This window comes from Mus pahari, chromosome 6 (genome assembly GCF_900095145.1).
Source record: "Mus pahari chromosome 6, PAHARI_EIJ_v1.1, whole genome shotgun sequence".
In the NCBI taxonomy this organism is placed as follows: domain Eukaryota; kingdom Metazoa; phylum Chordata; class Mammalia; order Rodentia; family Muridae; genus Mus; species Mus pahari.
The window spans coordinates 51,555,065-51,572,496 of record NC_034595.1 but is presented as its reverse complement, the minus strand read 5'-3'; the positions used below and the strand labels follow the sequence as shown (position 1 = coordinate 51,572,496).

Here is a 17,432-nt window from a genome sequence, read left to right as displayed (position 1 = left end):
TGAAATAGTGTCTGAGCGCATGAGCGACTCCAGACCTCTTTGGGAGACAGCTGCTATTGAACAAATACAACCGAGGCACAAAGAAATCAAGATGTGATGCTCAGGGTTCCAGAGGTGCTATCCAGACAGGTCAGGACCCAGCTCCAGGGACCTGAGTTTATGTACCTACCTCACAGGCCAAGGCTTAACTCAGGGTACTAGTAAAGGCTCTGCAGGGAGAGATATTCCAAGTAGAAGGCAGCAATGAAGAAATCTTAGGTCTCCATGGAAGAATGAGAAACATAATTGCATATGGCATTGCTGGATAAGGGCAGCGAGCAGGGTAAACAACTGGAGAAGGCAGAGGTGAGTTAGGAACAGTCTCTCCTTAACACTATGCAAATAAGCACCTCGATTTGCATTTTCTTTCCAATGAACTAATAAATGAATAATTAATAAAGATGGAGCCACTGTCCTAACTTGTGGTAAGCAAGGGGCTCTACCACTGAGCCACATCTCCAACTCTGTTTTTTAAAACCAGGAAATATCAGTGTAAGGAAGACATTTTCAAATATTTATGTAAAATAGATAGGCATAGTAGTACACATTTGTACTACTATGAATCCATGAACTCAAGAGGTTGAGGCAGGAGGATAGTGAGTTTGAAATTAGACTGGGTTATGAAGTTAGTTCAAAGCCAGCCTTGTCTCAAGAAATCAGGGGCTGGGTACTTAGCTCAGTGGTGGAAGGCTTGTCTAACTGCACTTTATCACATGTTCTGCATTTTGATGAACATTAAGAATTGATGGTGGGACTAGAGAGATGGCTCAGCAGTTAAAAGCACTGACTGCTCTTCCAGAGGTCCTGAGTTCAATTCCCAGCACTACATAGTGGCTCACAACCTTCTATAATGAGATCTGATGCCCTCTTCTGGTGTGTCTGAAGACAGCTACAGTGTACTCACATACATAGATAATTAAAAAAAAAAAAAAAAAGAATTGTTGATAATGATCTGGAAAGAAGCTGAATTTCATGATCCTTGGACTTCTACTTGCATTTGTTTGCATGTACAAATATTTATGGCACTATGGGATGCTTATAATTGTGACGTCTTTTCAAAACTTTATTCAAAGTGTTCTTTTTCCTGACTACTCACTCACAATCTATAAGATGCAAATCACATCTGATCTGTATATATTCTCATCAGCCACCAGATGGCATAAGGGGTGTGTGCGTGTGTGTGTGTGTGTGTGTGTGTGCGCGCGCGCGCGCGCGCGCGCGCGTGTGTGTGTGTGCGTGTGTGTGTGTGTGTGTGTGTGCGTGTGTGTGAGCACTTTATTCTAACAGGGTCACCACACATAACTTGGCCCTATAAATTCAAAATAATGTATTTTGAAGTGTTCTAGCACTCAAACAGCTCAGTTGTTTTAGCCACATGTAGAAGTGAGTGACTAAGTTGAAATTGACTGGGTTCTCCGTTTTTCTAAATCTTGGAGATGCTGGCACTCCGGAAGGGAGCAACGAAAACAAGTGGAAGAAAACAGCTCTGATACAGGAAACCAGAGAGGGAGTCATGTCAAGGCAGTGGCCATCTTAGATTCTGAGTAAGTTTTTCAGCTGCAAGAAAAACTTGAAACATGTCTTCAAGAAAAACCGTGATTGCCCTCCTTCAAACTCAGCATACTCCATTTTCCTCCTGCCTATCACTTATGCGGAAGGGCCAAAAAGTAATACAGAAACTTTTCTTCACTTTGGCTCAAAGAGAAGTTGTTGGTGAGGTTTGGGGGAACACAAGATTAGAAGACCTATTTGACTTTTATTCAAATTTATAATACATTGTTTAATGATCGTGTACTCCCATCAGAAAACCACAGCCTCCTGACTGCTGATGACAGGAGCTGAAGTGTGAGGTGAAAATGGGGAGGGCGGCCAGGTCTTCCCTTCCCAACCCTCACAGCAGCTGAGCACCGTGAAGAAGGCACACTGTTCACATGCATCTCTCCTATGTGGACACACACACACACACACACACACACACACACAGAGGGAAAAAGAGAAGGGAGACTGGGAGGAGGAAGGGACCTAGCAGAAAGATAGGCAGGGAGAGAAAGAAAGTGTTTATATAATAAAGTCTGAGTATATGTTATATTTAAATGAAAAAATAGTTATAAAACCCATCACTTTGTACAGGAAATACACATTTACTTTGGTGTATGTGTGGGGGTGCACATGTGTATGGAGGCTATGTGGTTGACTTCTGATGTCTTCCTTGATTGTTCTACTAAGGTAAGGTCCCTGGCTTAGCCTGGAGCTCCCAGTTTGGTTAGTCATCCAGCTTGAGAGACCCCTTTACCTCTGTCTTCTGAGTGCAGGGGTTGCAGGAGGGCCACTGGGTCTGCCTGGCACGTCCATGGTGCTGGGATCTGTGCTCTGGTCTTTATATTTGAATGACAAGCACTTTATTCCCAGATCCAATAAAAACATTTATATCTCATAAGAGTATGTATACACATATACACATATACACAGAGAGAGAGAGAGAGAGAGAGAGAGAGAGAGAGAGAGAGAGAGGAGAGAGAGAAGAGAGAGAGGAGAGAGAAAGAGAGAGTTAGTTCCTGAATGAGAAAACTTTGGGAAAACAGAGTCAGAGCTATGAGAAAGATGAAAAGCTAGCTAGCTGGTGGTAACAGGTTGGAAGAGGACAGGCTGGGCTCCTCACTGTGGCCCACGCACTACCTCCATGTTTGTCAGCCTTCCTATCTGAGTTCCTGTGTGTGTGTGTGTGTGTGTGTGTGTGTGTGTGTGTTGGGGGGGGTACTTTCTTATTGTTGTTCTCATGCTTAAGAAAGGCATAGGCTGTGGTTCCCAGGACATCTGCTACTGGCTCAGCAGACAGTGGAGAGCACAAAAAAAACCAACACTCGGTCACCACAATCACTCATTCAAGGCACGTGGAATGTCTTACTTCGACTCCCACTGCACTTGATTCTGCCGATCCTGCTGCTTCCATTTGTAATACTGTCCCATGAAATGTGGATCTCCAGCAACTGAAATAAAACGATTAAAGAAAGAAGTATTCATATACGCTCCTTAATATCACTCAGAGGGTAGCTCACTTCTCATTAAGTTGATATGTGGCAATTGCACACACTGTATAGTTCATATTACTATGTAATGCTCAATATTGTTTGAAATAAGTAGATTGTGACTTAGAAATTGTTTTCATTATAATGACATTCGTTTATATATCATTTATGCAGTTAAATAAAATTTATGAGAGACCATTGTTTTAGACTGAAGTCCTGCACTAGGCCCCAATACTAATGTAAGATGAAGTCCCTCAAGCCAGGCCGTGGTGGTACTGGTCTTTAATCCCAGTGCTATGGAAGCTGAGAAGGCACATCTTGGAGTCTGAGGCCAGCCAGGTCTACAGAGTGAGTTCTAGAGCAGCCAGGGCTACGGAGAAACCCTGTGTATATAAAAAATAAAAGTGGAGTTTTATGCTTACAGTGTCATGCATCCTTGGAGCAAGCAGAACAATCCCCAAACAAACCTGACTCGTGGCGAGCAACCGGAAGAGCCAGAGAGATGAGCAAGTCCCCACTGCATCTCCCTGCCAAGAACACTAACCTGGTTGTTTCCGGGTTCCTACTCCTTAGTTAGCATGATACCTAACTCATGATTTACTAATAAAAGCCAATTCTGTCTTTAAACTTGCAGAAACTTTGTATCACAGTAATGGTAATAGAGTGTTAAGATAACTCATGGAGACCACAACCTTAATAACTTAATAGTTTTGTAATTTAGTTCTTCAAGTGAAAATTTCAGTCTTGGGGTGGGGTGTATCGGTCTTTCCATTTCTACTCTGAACACTGCTATTTTGTCTCGTTTCCAGTTCTGGGTAACCCCAGTGCCTGTGCAATCCAGGTCAAGGCAGAGCATCCAGATCCCAGAGACATTTCCAGTATTGACCGTATCATCCACAGAGAAAGACTATCAAACAGATGGGTCTCCTGGCTTGAGGGAGCCCTTTGGCCATGTTGCTGTGACACTGCCCTCCCTTGGCTGATGAGAAGGGTTCCAGCAGCCTCCGTTGGGCTCGAGGGGCCTCCCTTGATCTGAACACTGGGAACTGCCTCTGGTCCAGTTCATCTTTCTGGATCCATGCCAGTCAAGGTATTCCCTCTCCCGAGGAGTGAGCCTCTAATACTGGGAGGCAGATCTTAAGGAAGCCCCCCGATCCTTTAACTTTTTCTTAGAATCTGGTATTTCTAGAGACAGTCATCTTCACTATTCTCATAGTTGATGCTCCTATTAAAATGTCTGTCCAGAAGCTGGAGAAATGGGTCCGTGGTTAAGAGCACTTCCAGAGGATCCAGGTTCAATTCCCAGCACCCACATGGAGCTCACAACTGCCTGTAGTTCCAACTCCAGGGCCTCTAACAACCTCTGGCTTCCATTCGTAGACAGGTGTGATTATACACAAGTAAAACAGAACAAAACACCTTTATGTCCAGGGCAGGGTGTTCGGTTCGGTAGCAGAGCACTGGCGTTCCTTCCATCCCTAGCAAACCAACATCAGGATTTTTATTTAGTTTGAATAGTACAGGTGCAAGTAGACTTGCTGGCCTCCTGTGTGTGGCAGTTCCATCTACCCAGCCCATGTCTTCATTAGGGTATTTTGAAATCATGTTACCTTACCGACTCACAATTTGTGGTTAGTTACAAGTTTATGCTGCCAATCAAATTCACATAAAATGTACTGAGAAGTGTATGCTGAACCCACACCACATATTCTCTCTTCCCCTCCCCTTTTCCCCTCCCTTCTCAGTTTTTCCTCTCCTTAAGTCTGAGCTCATAGATGAACCACTTAGCTGGCTAGATGCTTTCTGCTAGCCTCATTATTTGGAGTCTTTACTCTTTTCTTTGTAATGTAATGCTATTTGCTTTTGATAGATAAATTACATGATTTTTACCAGCAGCATTCCGATAGACTCTCTTCCTCAGATCCACACGAGCACACACAAACAACCACACAACCACACTGTCTTCCAGGCCACATTAGACCCTTGGGCTGGCATTTGAGGAAAACATCCTTTCCATTAAAGAAGTGAATTCTTGGTGAAGAATGGTCTTTCTTTTAGGTGATTTTTATAAGTAACATTACTGGATTTTTTTTTCCTGAGACAAGAGTTTCTCTTTCTCTGTATAGCCCTGGCTATCCTAGTCAAGGAGGGACTAGAACTCACAGAGATCCACCTGCCTCTGCCTCCAGAGTGCTGGCACTAAAGTCATTCACCACCACCACTTGGCTTGGAATTCTTACTATAGGCACATGTATGTAAAGTAGGTATGGAGGGGTGCACTTATACTGTCCAGACAAACAGACTAGAAGTGTTCAAGAGTGTCTTCTTATCAACCATCTTCAACCCAACAAGGACAAAATTAAAAATTTTGCTAAGGTTTTATTTAAAGATAACATATATCTTTCCATACAGTTTTTGAATTTTTTCCTGCCTTATGTCTGTGAGTCTGTGCGACAGGCAGTCTCTGCCTTACATCTTACAAACAGAGTGACCATGTTAAGTCTCCAAGAATCCCATGCAAGTTGTATTAACCCTGGCATCTCTGTTTTATCTCAGAGATGGGTACACTACAGCCCTTTCCTACAGACTGTTACACCTCTCACATTTCACCTCTATGTTTTGTTGTTGTTTGTTTTGCTCAGCTGCCTTGCACCACCTGCAGGTCATCTCCTTAGAGAGCTTACCCACAATGCCTATCTTCTTGTCTCCAGGACCCAGCCAACTGTTCAATGACTGATGCTGACAAGAAGACACCCAGGAAGGAAGGGGACAGGAGAGAGACAAAGAGGGAGAGGGGGGGCCTTGAAATTTGTATCTTAAATTCTAGAGGGCGAAATCACTGCCTCACGGTGCTTGTGGGACAGTTTTATTAGCTATGGCAGAAAAGTGTCCCTCCACGGCTTCCATCGCATAATTCTTTCTCTTCCATAATGTAATTCTTTTTCTTGAAAATTACAGTGTTGCTTCCATTCTGAGATTTGTTTGTTTTTGCAGTGGTGGGGATAGAACCCAGGGCCTGGTGCCTGCCTACACTTTTTTTTTTTTCCCACAATGAAGCAGGATAGAAAGTCAGAGAAAGTATGTGTGTGTGAGAGTGTATGTGTGTGTAGGGATGGGGAGGGGGATAAGAAGAGAGAAAATACTCCTCTCCTTGGAATTCAGTTGAAGCCCCTTGCCAGCAGGAAGCCAAGAATGCCCAATTAACAACTGCTTAAAGCCTTTCTCCCTTCCCAGCTGTAAACCTGTAATTTTCTAGGAATCCGCCAGAAACCCCATTTGCAGGGAAAGGACACATGTGTACTAAACTCCTTGCACAACCAACCCTAGAGCCTCTGGTTTCTCTTTATCAGATTATAAGGCCATCCAGTCTTCCTCCTGAACCACTTTACATCTCACTTACCAAACAGAACAAAAGGGGGCCTGGATCCTCAGAGCAACCTTTTGAGATGTAACTTGAGAGCCACCAAAATGGATAATACGGAGACAATGGCCATGCTCCTTTGAGAAGCCTGTGCTGTCTCCTTATTTTTCCTGCTTTCTCTGAGAAACATGTAACCCGCTCAGGTGTGTTTGTCTCGTAATTCTCACGCTTAAATCTGTTCAAATGTCTTCAACAAACTTTCCAATGTTGCCTCATCCTGGGCACTGAAGCCAGGCATCCTGGTTTGGCCTGATTTAGGGCTCTCAAAATCTAGGAAGATTCAGGCTGTCCTGTGTCACTTGGTCCCTCTTCCACTGACAATAATGTACCTACCATTTGTCCTGCCTATGAAGAAGTCGACTTAAAAGTTGTCCATCTTCTCTGCATGGACTGTCAAATTCAGAAAAGACAGTACAGCTTCCACTAGTGTGTTCTGTTTGCATGCAATACTATCTCATTCGGCCACAGAGCCCCTAAAAGTCGGGTGAATATTCTTTGCTCATTGGTAGGGATGAAAGATGGCGTTCCATTAGGTAAGCCACTCACTTCAATTTACTTAACCTGTATGTCGCAAAACTAGCATGGGGCTAAAGAGCCGCTAACTTCTGACATCATGGTGATCCCAGCTGTGGCTGCACAGTTATGGTCACCTGGGGAGCTTTCAGAAACTACCACTACCCAGTCCTACTGCCAGCCCTGATGGAGTTGGTTTGGGCGTGCCCTTCGCGTCGGAATCTTTACAAGCTCTCCAGGTGGCTCTTAATGAGCAGCGGTGGCTGAGAGACTCAGCTCTGCAAGCAGGCGCACTGCCTCTGGCCTGGAAGGAAGGGCCTTTGGAAGACTCAGAGAATGAAAGTCTCCTGGGGTGAAAGCAAGCGCCCCCCTGATGCCGGAGGCTGTTTGGTTTGCCTGCTGACAGCAACAAGTACCAGGAAGCCTCCACTCAGCGCTGCGCAGCACGCTGCTCCCAGGAATTCCTTTCCTGGAACGTAAGCATTTCCGTATGGGGATCATATTCTGTCGTTAAAGAGCTGTTCCTACAACCATATGCATGGGTTTTCTCTCTGCCAAGCCCTTTATTTGACATTTTATAGTGACGGGCAGAGAACAGTGGGGGTCACTGGTACATTTCTCTATCTGATTTCCTGTGATTGTGAATGAAAGTGACATGCATTTCAGAAATTCTGCTTATCCTTCAGGGTTCGACTGTAAGTCTCACACTATGCTGTGATAATGCTGTCGTATTATAAAGGCAGGTTAGTGCCATAGGAAGGAAATGTAGAGCCAGCGGTCTAGTCCAAGACTCTGGACCACAGTGCTAATAATTGAGAGTAGGCATGTGCACTGAGCTCTGGGCATGAGGCCTTCTCAAAGTGCTTCAGCCCTATGATGTATGTGATTATTCTCATTCTATAACCAAGGCAGCTGGGCCAAGGAGGGCAACAGTCTTAACAATGTCTCACAGTTAATGATAGCAAAGGCAAGTCATGGGAATTGGCCTCCAGAATTTACCTTCCTTGTCAGTTGGTGGGATTTTCTCCTATGTAGATGACCTTAGTTAAATTACCTGTTTTCTCCTAGTTTTATTTATTTATTTATTTTTACCTGAAAAAGGGGATGGGGTGTTACAAGAATGTCTAGCCCCTCAGGCAGATGTATGGGCTATTTGTGACATATATTAAGGTGTTCAGTAAATAAATATGATTTGAATAAATCAAGCAATGATGACCTGGGGTAGTTAAAAGCATAGTATATACAGACACACTCTAAGACTGTATTGTCCAAGAATACATCTATGGTTGTTATGGAATTGATATCTAGACATAGCTTTTGTGGCTCGAAAAGCTGAAAAAGTGTTAACACCTAAATCAAAACTCAGCAACCTCCTACCCATAAAATACAAAGCTCCTAGAAAAGCTGCACGAGATTTTAATAATCTCAGCAGCGATAAAGACTGTATAAATGAAGCTAAAAGAGGTCTCCTTTGTATTTCTGAGTCATTGAAGAAGCATTCTATAATCTGAAAGCTTTATCTCCATTACTGCCAGGAAATTAGGCCATTAAAAAAAAAAAAAAAAAAAGAGGGTGTTGGCTCTCATCCAGCTGAACTATCAAAAGACAACGTGGCCAGCAGAGTCTGTCAGGGTTACGGTTAGGTTTGTAAATTAGGTGCTGGTTCTTTTTGAAGGAAGACTCTTGGAGCATTTTTATAATGATTCCATGGGAAGAAGAGGCAGTAGGCTTGTGAAATCTGCCATCCAGGGTTAGAGTCAAAGTCTCAGAAATTCTTCTGGGCTACAGATAACTGTTCCCAGGCTCCTGCCTTCCCAGAGGATGAGCTACAGACGGGGTTAGTGACGGGCAGATGAAGAAACAACATAATTCAGCACGCTGGAGCCAAACGCTTGTGAGGGAGGAACCATTATCAGGGGAAAATCACCATAATTTCCCTCCATTTAAATTTTTTTTTTTTTATTAAGAAGCAATCATTCCCAAACCTTCTCAAGTTTTGGCATGATTGTGTCTTTTGCCTAGGGTTATTAGGTTTCTAAGGCCCACTATGTCTTTACATGTTATCATCCTGCAAAAATCTGTTTGTTTGTTTGTTTGTTTGTTCTGTTTGGAGGAATTTGCCTCCTAGTGCCTAGAGCTAATATCTCTCAACACCAGGTTTTTGCATCAAATATTTATTGTCCCCAGATCCATCTGTGTCCCTCCATATTTTGCACACAGTAAGTGCTTGAACTGATTGGCTAAAGGTGCATAGGGCCACTGGGCTTTTAAAATTAAACACTCATGGACTCTAATACCACAAAAAAATTCTCTGAACTGACAGCGTTGCTAAAATCTGTGTTATCATAATGCACTTTGATTTTTTTTTTTTACAACCACTAGTGTGTGAGGATGATAATATATATCACAAAATACTCAATAACCAACTTCCTGCAAGAGCATGTGATTTCTTAAACATTATCTTATTTGGTCTTGTAACTGCTAAGTCTAGCGGTACTTTTGCCTTAACTTACGCCTAAAAGAATAAGTACAAGCTTTTGCTATAGTTAGGAAATCATCACAATGAGATGATGAACAGTGAGACTGAAAATCAAAGTGGTGACCACGAGGGAGGAAAGGGCCAGAAGGAGTATAATATTGCATGAGATAAACCAAGAATATGAAAAAAGAAAGATTAAGAGGTGTAGCGTTGTTTTAAGAAGTCTCAGACTGAAGAAAATGCAAATGTAGCGAGCTGACAGTACCTAAGACAGAGAAAGAAGGAGGGAGAGGTTTGGGAGTGGGAAGGTGAACTAGGTTCAGGATACCTTAAATGGCAAGCCTGGTGGATGTGCAGGTGAATCTCATGGCTGCACACTGGCACTCACTCGGCTGCTGAAGGGGGTCTGCCTAGAGATATGGTTTTAGGAAGAACGTGGTAGGGCCTCCCAGAGAGATTGGGAGGAGGATGGGAAAAAGGTCATCACTGAGGGAAGAGGCAAAAGAATACTTAGGAAGAAAGAAAGAAAAAAAAAACACCTCGAGGGTGCAGGACACTGTACACATCAGGGAGAACGTAGACGGTAACAGCTAAGAAAGAGCAGGGCTATAAAAAGTCAGTGCAGACTCTGGGATCTGCAGTCCCTTCTAATCTCACAAGGTCCAGGACCGATTTGGCAGGAGGGCTGGGGCAAAGCCACATTCTCACTTGTGTGTGGAGACTGGCAAACAATGGCATCCACTCTAAAAGTTCAGTTAAACGGAACCAGTTGTCTAGCTCTCAGAGTCTTTGTGGTCCCCAGGAAATGTTTTCTTACATTGATGTAACTGAGCAACCCTCAGGTTTCAATGTCCGCCTGCTGCGTTTGTTCTGCACTCTGCCCACTGGCTCTGGCTTAGAGGATAACTGTATTTGAAATGGAAAGGTCCACCCTGCTGCGAACCCTTCTTTCCGGGGAGACGGCCTTAAGTAAACCTCCTAAGATTAAGAACTCCTGTCAATTGCCGACCCTTCCTTCTGGCTTTTAAAAAGACTTCAGGTCAGGGCTCTGCACAAAAGAAGAACTAAATTACTAGTTGTTGAGTGAGGAGTATAGTACAGACAGCCAATAGAACCGTTTACTGCTCTTGCAGAGCTCATATGTGTCAATTAGTTTTGAGATGAGAGCAAGACAAACCGAGAAAAATCAACAGATTAAAAGATTAAAAAGGATACATAAATAAGGTGGCATCAACTCACATGGGTTTCTGGAGTGCTCTGCGACTTTTGTTGTGGCTATCTGAGACCATGTCTTGTAGTAATCATTAAATGAGATTGTTTTAATTACCCTGAAAATATAAACAAAAGGCCGTATTTAATTTGTAAACTTGTCATTAAAATGGTCTGATCAGAGTACAGGATTCAGCTAGTATGATGCCAGTCTAGACTGATACAAAACATATGATACTCTCTTCTCTCCCGCCTCCTCTTCCTCCTCCTCCTCTTCCTCTTCCTCTGTCATCTTCTTGTTTCTTTTCATTTTTTTGAGACCAGAAATTTGTATCCCTGAAAGGTCTTGATCTTTGTGTATCGCAGGCTAACCTGGAACTCATAATTCTCCTGCTTTAGCCTCCTGTGTGCTGAGATTATAGCCATGTGGCCCAATGCCAGGCTTTAGACATACATCTCTAAGACTCATACTCTTAATAAATGAACCAAACACATTGATTTCACCACTGACAAGTATGACAAGAAAAGGCAAGCCATCTAAGTCATTCGTAAATAACAAAAGTAGATGTCCACCTATGTGCACATTTATCTATACCGTAAAAAGAAACCGTAGCTTTAAGACATCTTCCTCATGCCAATATATAAGAGAAGCTTTAAGGGAAGCATTATATTCATAGTTTTTATTCTATAATAAAGTTTTCTTAAATGTTATACCAGATGTATTATGATAGTTTTTATTTCCTCTTCATAGGGAGAATAAAGCATCAGGATGCAGATTGGTTTTTACACAGCGCCCAGCCCCTGTTGCCATGGAGAAACTCTCCCTTCTTTCCCTTCTTCCATACTTTTCTCTCTGTTCGTGTCATTGGGGCCCTGACAGGGAAGTTAAGGTTGTGTACATAAAGCAGTAAATGGCAGCTGTGGAACACTCAAAATAACTGCACCTCTACATATTTTTACTATAAACTTGTTGAACACAGCAAATTACAGCTCTGTAAATAAAATATCACTCGGAGATAATGTTCAGCTGTGTGAAATCACCAGCTAACTGGAGCGAGTGGATGCTTAAGTGTCAGGTGTAATAGCCCTTATGCCTGTTTTCCAATTTAACTTCTCGGTTCTTTGGACAAAGAAACACATTTTCAGTTAAAACAAATATATTGGTACTCTTTTTTTGTTTGTTTTATGGATCAGCCCTAAGTTGCTTAAGTTAAATATTTGGCTCAATTCTGAAATTAACAGGGCAATCTATAAATGGACTAGTGCCTTCCCCTGCCACAGATTGAGACACCTAATTTTAAGACTAACAGTTTTCAAATGTGTTATTATTTTTCCAATCACATGTATGTAGAACTCTGAAACGAGGTGAAAATCAATTAACCATCACTCTTACTGCTTCCAGTGCTGCTGGCCAAGCTTCACACTACCAAAAGAAATACTAAGGTAATGTAAATTTGCATGAATTTGCCCCTGAAATGTTTCAGCAATTTGCAGCAAGGAAATGAAAGGCTGCCCTATATCTGCTGCATGAAAAATCTTGGGATCAATTTGCAATCACAGTTCACTTAGCAGACAACAATGACCCAAGAGGAAGGAAACTGTCAACACACCGTCTCACAGAGAAAATATACTCTCCTTAGGCACAATGGTCTCCATTGTCTTTTGTCTGTTTGAGGATGACCCATGACCCTCTCCCTTCCCAGGGGTGTCCTGTTCAGTTTCAAACTGTTAGCCCTCAGGGGATTTCTTTTCTTTCTTGCAGAATAATTAAAAATATTACTCTAAAAGGTATTACTATGGTTAGCTTGAATACACAGGGAAGAATATCTTAAATATTTGCATTTCCAATTCTATAAAGCAAATAGTCCTTTAAAATAAAAGAACAGTAACCGTATTTACTATCATTGAGATAGTCTATGAAGCTAATGAGATAAGTGACATAAAAATATGTTTGTAGTTCCCACCAGTACCAAGAACATACTGAATACTGTCTCTGACTGAAAAAAGGAGCAAATATAAATTTGCAAGTTTAAACTGGACACCAGAGCTGATTTTTTTTCTGTTGAAATAAGACATATCCCTGGGCGAGTGAAGGGAACAGCTTTCTCTACTCCTGTAATAAGGTGCTGCATGGTTCAACATTTGGATAATTTGATACATTGACCATACTTCTTTAGAAGTGGCAATAAACAAAAGAATTTGGAGAAGGGTAATAAAACTTTTGTTTGAAAGTCATCAGGGAGTCATTTGGGGTGCAGTGTCTGCAGAAAGGAGGGAGGCGTCCTAGGCTTCGGAACAGCCTCAGCCATATTTGGCGGGGGTGGGGTATAGTGTGTATTCATGTGCACACAGAAGATCTCCGAGTAAGGGAAGATAGGGATGGGGTAGCTGAGTTCAGTGGAGAGTTCTGATTGAGAGCAGCTGGAGGCTCTTCAAAAGCTTGGTTGTAGAGGATCTTTGCATGTAGGCAGAGAGTTGTTGAAATTGGTTGACAACCTTGGTTTATCAGAATGGAGAGCCATCAGTGGTTCCCAAGTAGGAAAAGAAGAACCTGGGGAGCAAGGGTTTCCTCAGGGGTCTCACATATTGGGGGGGGGGGTCTATAAGACTAACTGTAGGATCAGTTAAGAAATAGTAATGAAGGTGTGGACTACCATAGAGTTAACAGGGGTGGGAGCGTTTGAATTGTTTGGAGGAAGATAGTAAAACTTTTGTTTGAAAGTCGTCATCCAGGAGGCATCCTAGGCTCAGAAACAGCCTCAGCCATGCTCGGAGCTGGGGTTAGGAACAAGTACAGACAAAAGCAAGATAACACTGAAGGAAGAGCTGATTGGTTGGCTGGTGTGTGAGCCGTGAAGGAATGCTGGGGTCAAATACTTTCCTCAAGTCCAGAAGACTAGTTTTCTATTAATAGAAAACTTTGTGTGGGACTGAAGTAAAATATGAATGTCATTTTTAGATGTGGCTTTAGGTGACACTATGACAGAGAAGCCAAAATGGCCTTTAAGGATCTGACGGTGAGATTCGGAATGGAAAAGAGAGATTGATAGATGAAGCCATTAAGGAAACCAATCTCTAAAACAGTGTTTAGAAGAGGAAGAGCGGACACCAACTTAAAGGGAGCCAGTGATGGGAAAAGGTGGGCTCACTGCCTGCAAGATGAAATTAACAGTGATGCTGTCTTACAGAAGTAACACCCAGCTCAGACTTTTGTTGAAAACTTCTCCTGCACCACCAACCGGTGCTTAGCATCATGGTTAAGACTGCAGAGTCTGGGATTAGCGGGGTGAACCCTCTGGCACAATCAGTCATTGGCTGTGGGACTGGGTGAGTTATGTCACCTTTCCATATTAGTTTGCTCATCACTAAGAGAGAGGAGGCTTTTCTCAAGAGGTCATAGGTAGTCAGTGAGACCACACATGAGAAGAGCCAAGTTTAGCATGTCATCATCACGCAGAGTCACCGGTCTTCTCAGATGGCTTCCCACGGTGGCTGTCTCATCACTTCTCACAGGCTGCAAACTGTTTTCCTTCCTTGTACCCTTTAGGCCCGGGAGGGTGACGCCTCTGTTGAGAAGTGACATTTGTCATCTAGTTCTAGAGATGAAGTCTCAACACTTTCGAACAAAGCTTGAGGATCCTCATCAGCTGGCCACATCCAGCTTCTCCTTCTTGTAGTGTCTCACTGCTCTCTTGAGTATCCTATAATATTTTACTTCTGTTTCCGTGGAAATATCTCTAGTTAAAGATCACCCCCATTTTCCTTTCAGTACACACTCTTACTCATCAAAGTCTGGGTGAACAACAAAAAAAAAATTGTATATGACGGCTGCCACGGGGACACCCCAGGGCTTTGCCTCCTTAGCTCCTCTCAAGCCCTTCCTCAACATGTGGGGAGACCCAGCTTTAAATGAGAGCAGGGTTGAGAGCTCAGGCTGTATGGCCAGGGCATTTATTTCAGGAATAGGAATAGGAATTAAAAAGATTAAGCCAGGACTGCAGAGATGACTATGTGTATGTAAGAACATTTGCCACAGGAGTGTGAGGACCCAAGTTCAGTTCCCAGCATCAATGTAAAAACTTGGCACGGCTGTTTGCACATGCAGCCCCAACATGGTTGCAGGGCTAAGATAGTAAAATGGCTAGGGCTTCCAGGATAGCCAGCCTAGTCAAAAAGTAGCAAGCTCCAGGTTCAGTGAGAGGCCTTGTCCCCAAGTGATAAGATAGAAAGAAAATGATAGCGCAATCCATCCAGTGTCTTCCCTTGGTCTCCACATGAATGTGCACACATACACACATGCACATGTGCACACACATGCATATCAACATGAGCACACATGCATTCTCACACAGTCAGAGCAAGGCTCATTGCAACATTCTAGCACAGCACATGTTGGTATCAGGTAAACCCCGTTTGTTGTCTTGTCTGTCTTGCTGTTCTCACCCTTTTACAGTCCTAGGAGAGAGTTAGACACTCCTAGGGAAGGGTTAGAAGTGAGTACCTTGTAAGGCTCTGGGGGAAAAACCCATCATATGTAATATGGAGTCTCTCAAGCAACAAGTACTGGCTGTTTATCCTCCTTATGCCTTTCAAATTTTAACTCAGAAATATTTTGAATATTTAGGGATGGGTGTCGTATCTTTTGTTACATTGCGGTACTCTTACAGTGACAGCCTTTCCTTGCTGGTGACATACCCCTATAAACTCACCACTGGGGACACAGAGAAGATGGTGAGTTGTCTCAAAGACTTTTTATCTATTCGGTTAGTTGCGTGTATATAGAAATGTAGTTTATTTTAAAATATTCCTCCTGTCCCAGAGTCTTCACTATCTGTATTCACTCACCAGTTCTCAAGTTCTCTGTACTATGTGGACATGCTCAGGTTGTCAGTGTGAAAAATCCTCTGTAGTAGTCCCCTCCCTCCTTAGCCACAGTTTTGTTCTCTGTAGTTTAGCTACCTGCAATTAACTATGGCACACACACAAAAAAACGTTAAATGGAAAATTCCAGAAAGTTTTAAATTGCTCACAGTTTAAGCATCAGGATGAATCTTGTGCCTTTTCACTCTATCAGCTGGAAGGAGGCTTAGCTTCTCACTCAGTATATTCCTCTCACTGTGCTTCCTGCCCGCCCACCACCCAATATCCATTTAGATGATTAGGCAGACTGCTGCAGTGTTAGTCTATGTCACCCGGCTTCACCCTTTCTCCTAGGCATCTGTCAACTCCCATCATGACAGGGAGAGTGAGTGTTCATCTATGTTTTGTTGAAAAGGGCACTAAAATAGTTTAAGCCACAGAGATACTATATTCACAGTACTTTATTACAGTATGTTGTCATAATTGTTCTGTTTCAGATCATTTATTATTTAGGTTTATTTATTTAACTTTACAAATATGAGTGTTTTGCCTGCATCCATGTATTATGTATTATATACCATGTGCATTCTTGGTATATATTCCAGAAGTCAGAAGAAAGCATTGTATCCCCTGGAACTAGACTAAGAAGTGATTGAGATCTACCATGTACGTGCTTGGAATAGTACCCAGGTCCTCTGGCAAGAGCACCACATACTCTAAAGTGCTGAGCCATCGCTCTAGTCCTGTGTCCCCAAACATCTTTTAAAAGGAAAACGAGAACCAGGCAGCAACACTTATTGCTCTCTCTTCTTGTCTGCAATGCGACCAGCAGCCACCATTACATCTCTACCCTCAGACTGTGAGCTTAAGTAAAGCCTTCCTTCCTTAAGTTGTTCTTGTGAGGTGCATTGTTACAGCAACAAGACAAGTGACTAAAACAGATATATAGGGGAAAGTTCACATATATATGAATTTCCAAGACCATATATATATATATATATATATATATATATATATATATATATATATATATGGTCTTGGAATTCAATCACTGCCTGTGGATGAGCAGGAACTACTGGTTAACAGTTGGTGGCACATAGGCTTTTTTGTTATCACCTTCTGTAAAGAAAGTCCTTGTTCCCCAGTCCACAGGAGAGTTCCTGTCCTGCTTTGATGGGAGGCAAAGGCAGGCAGATTTCTGAGTTCGAGGCCAGCCTGATCTACAAAGTAAGTTCCAGTATAGCCAGGGTTATACCGAGAAACCCTGCCTCAAAAAACAAAAACAAAAACAAAAACAGAAACAAAAACAAAGAGACGTCGAATCTAGGTTCTCCATGTTCCATGTCCTGTCAAGGAAGCTATTTCCCCTCAGTATTGCCTTGACATCTTGGACACAGTGCTTATTATATTGTATCAATGCAACTCAACCAAAAACAGTCACAACTCAACAAAACACCAAACTGTACATACAAAATGTGGGTACAGAGACTGGTGACTTTTTCTAAAGGAAGCCTAGAAAGGAAAGAAAAGGCTGTCGGGGAAGAAGCCTCTGCTCACTCTGACCTTAGCGCTCTTCAAATTCCTCCTTAGCTACACTACTAGTATTTGCCCTGTGGCCTTGGGCATCTGATGGAAGATGTTTCCTACACCTTCCTTATCCCTGCTGTCTCTCTTGCAAAAGAGCTCTGCATTCTAGAATACAAGGCTCATGAGTTTAGGGATCCCTTACTGTAAGGGTGTGTCCCCAATAGTGGGGTTTAGTGTCTGCTATAGGATAGTATGTTCAGAGAATGATTTTTTTTTTTTTTGAGACAGGGTTTCTCTGTGTAGCCTTGGCTGTCCTGGAACTCACTTTGTAGACCAGGCTGGCCTCAAACTCAGAAAT

At 42.7% G+C, this 17,432-nt stretch overlaps 1 protein-coding gene across 1 annotated transcript in view; it reads right to left on the bottom strand.

Moving 5' to 3' along the window:
* Ube2u (ubiquitin conjugating enzyme E2 U) overlaps nucleotides 1-17,432 on the bottom strand; it is a 76,904-nt gene that overhangs the window by 15,975 nt on the left and 43,497 nt on the right. The window contains exons 7-8 of the mRNA XM_021201189.1: nucleotides 10,718-10,806; nucleotides 2,945-3,026 (exon numbers count right to left, since the gene is read on the bottom strand). Coding sequence (XP_021056848.1) covers nucleotides 2,945-3,026; nucleotides 10,718-10,806 — 171 coding nt within the window. The remainder of the gene's footprint in view (nucleotides 1-2,944; nucleotides 3,027-10,717; nucleotides 10,807-17,432) is intronic.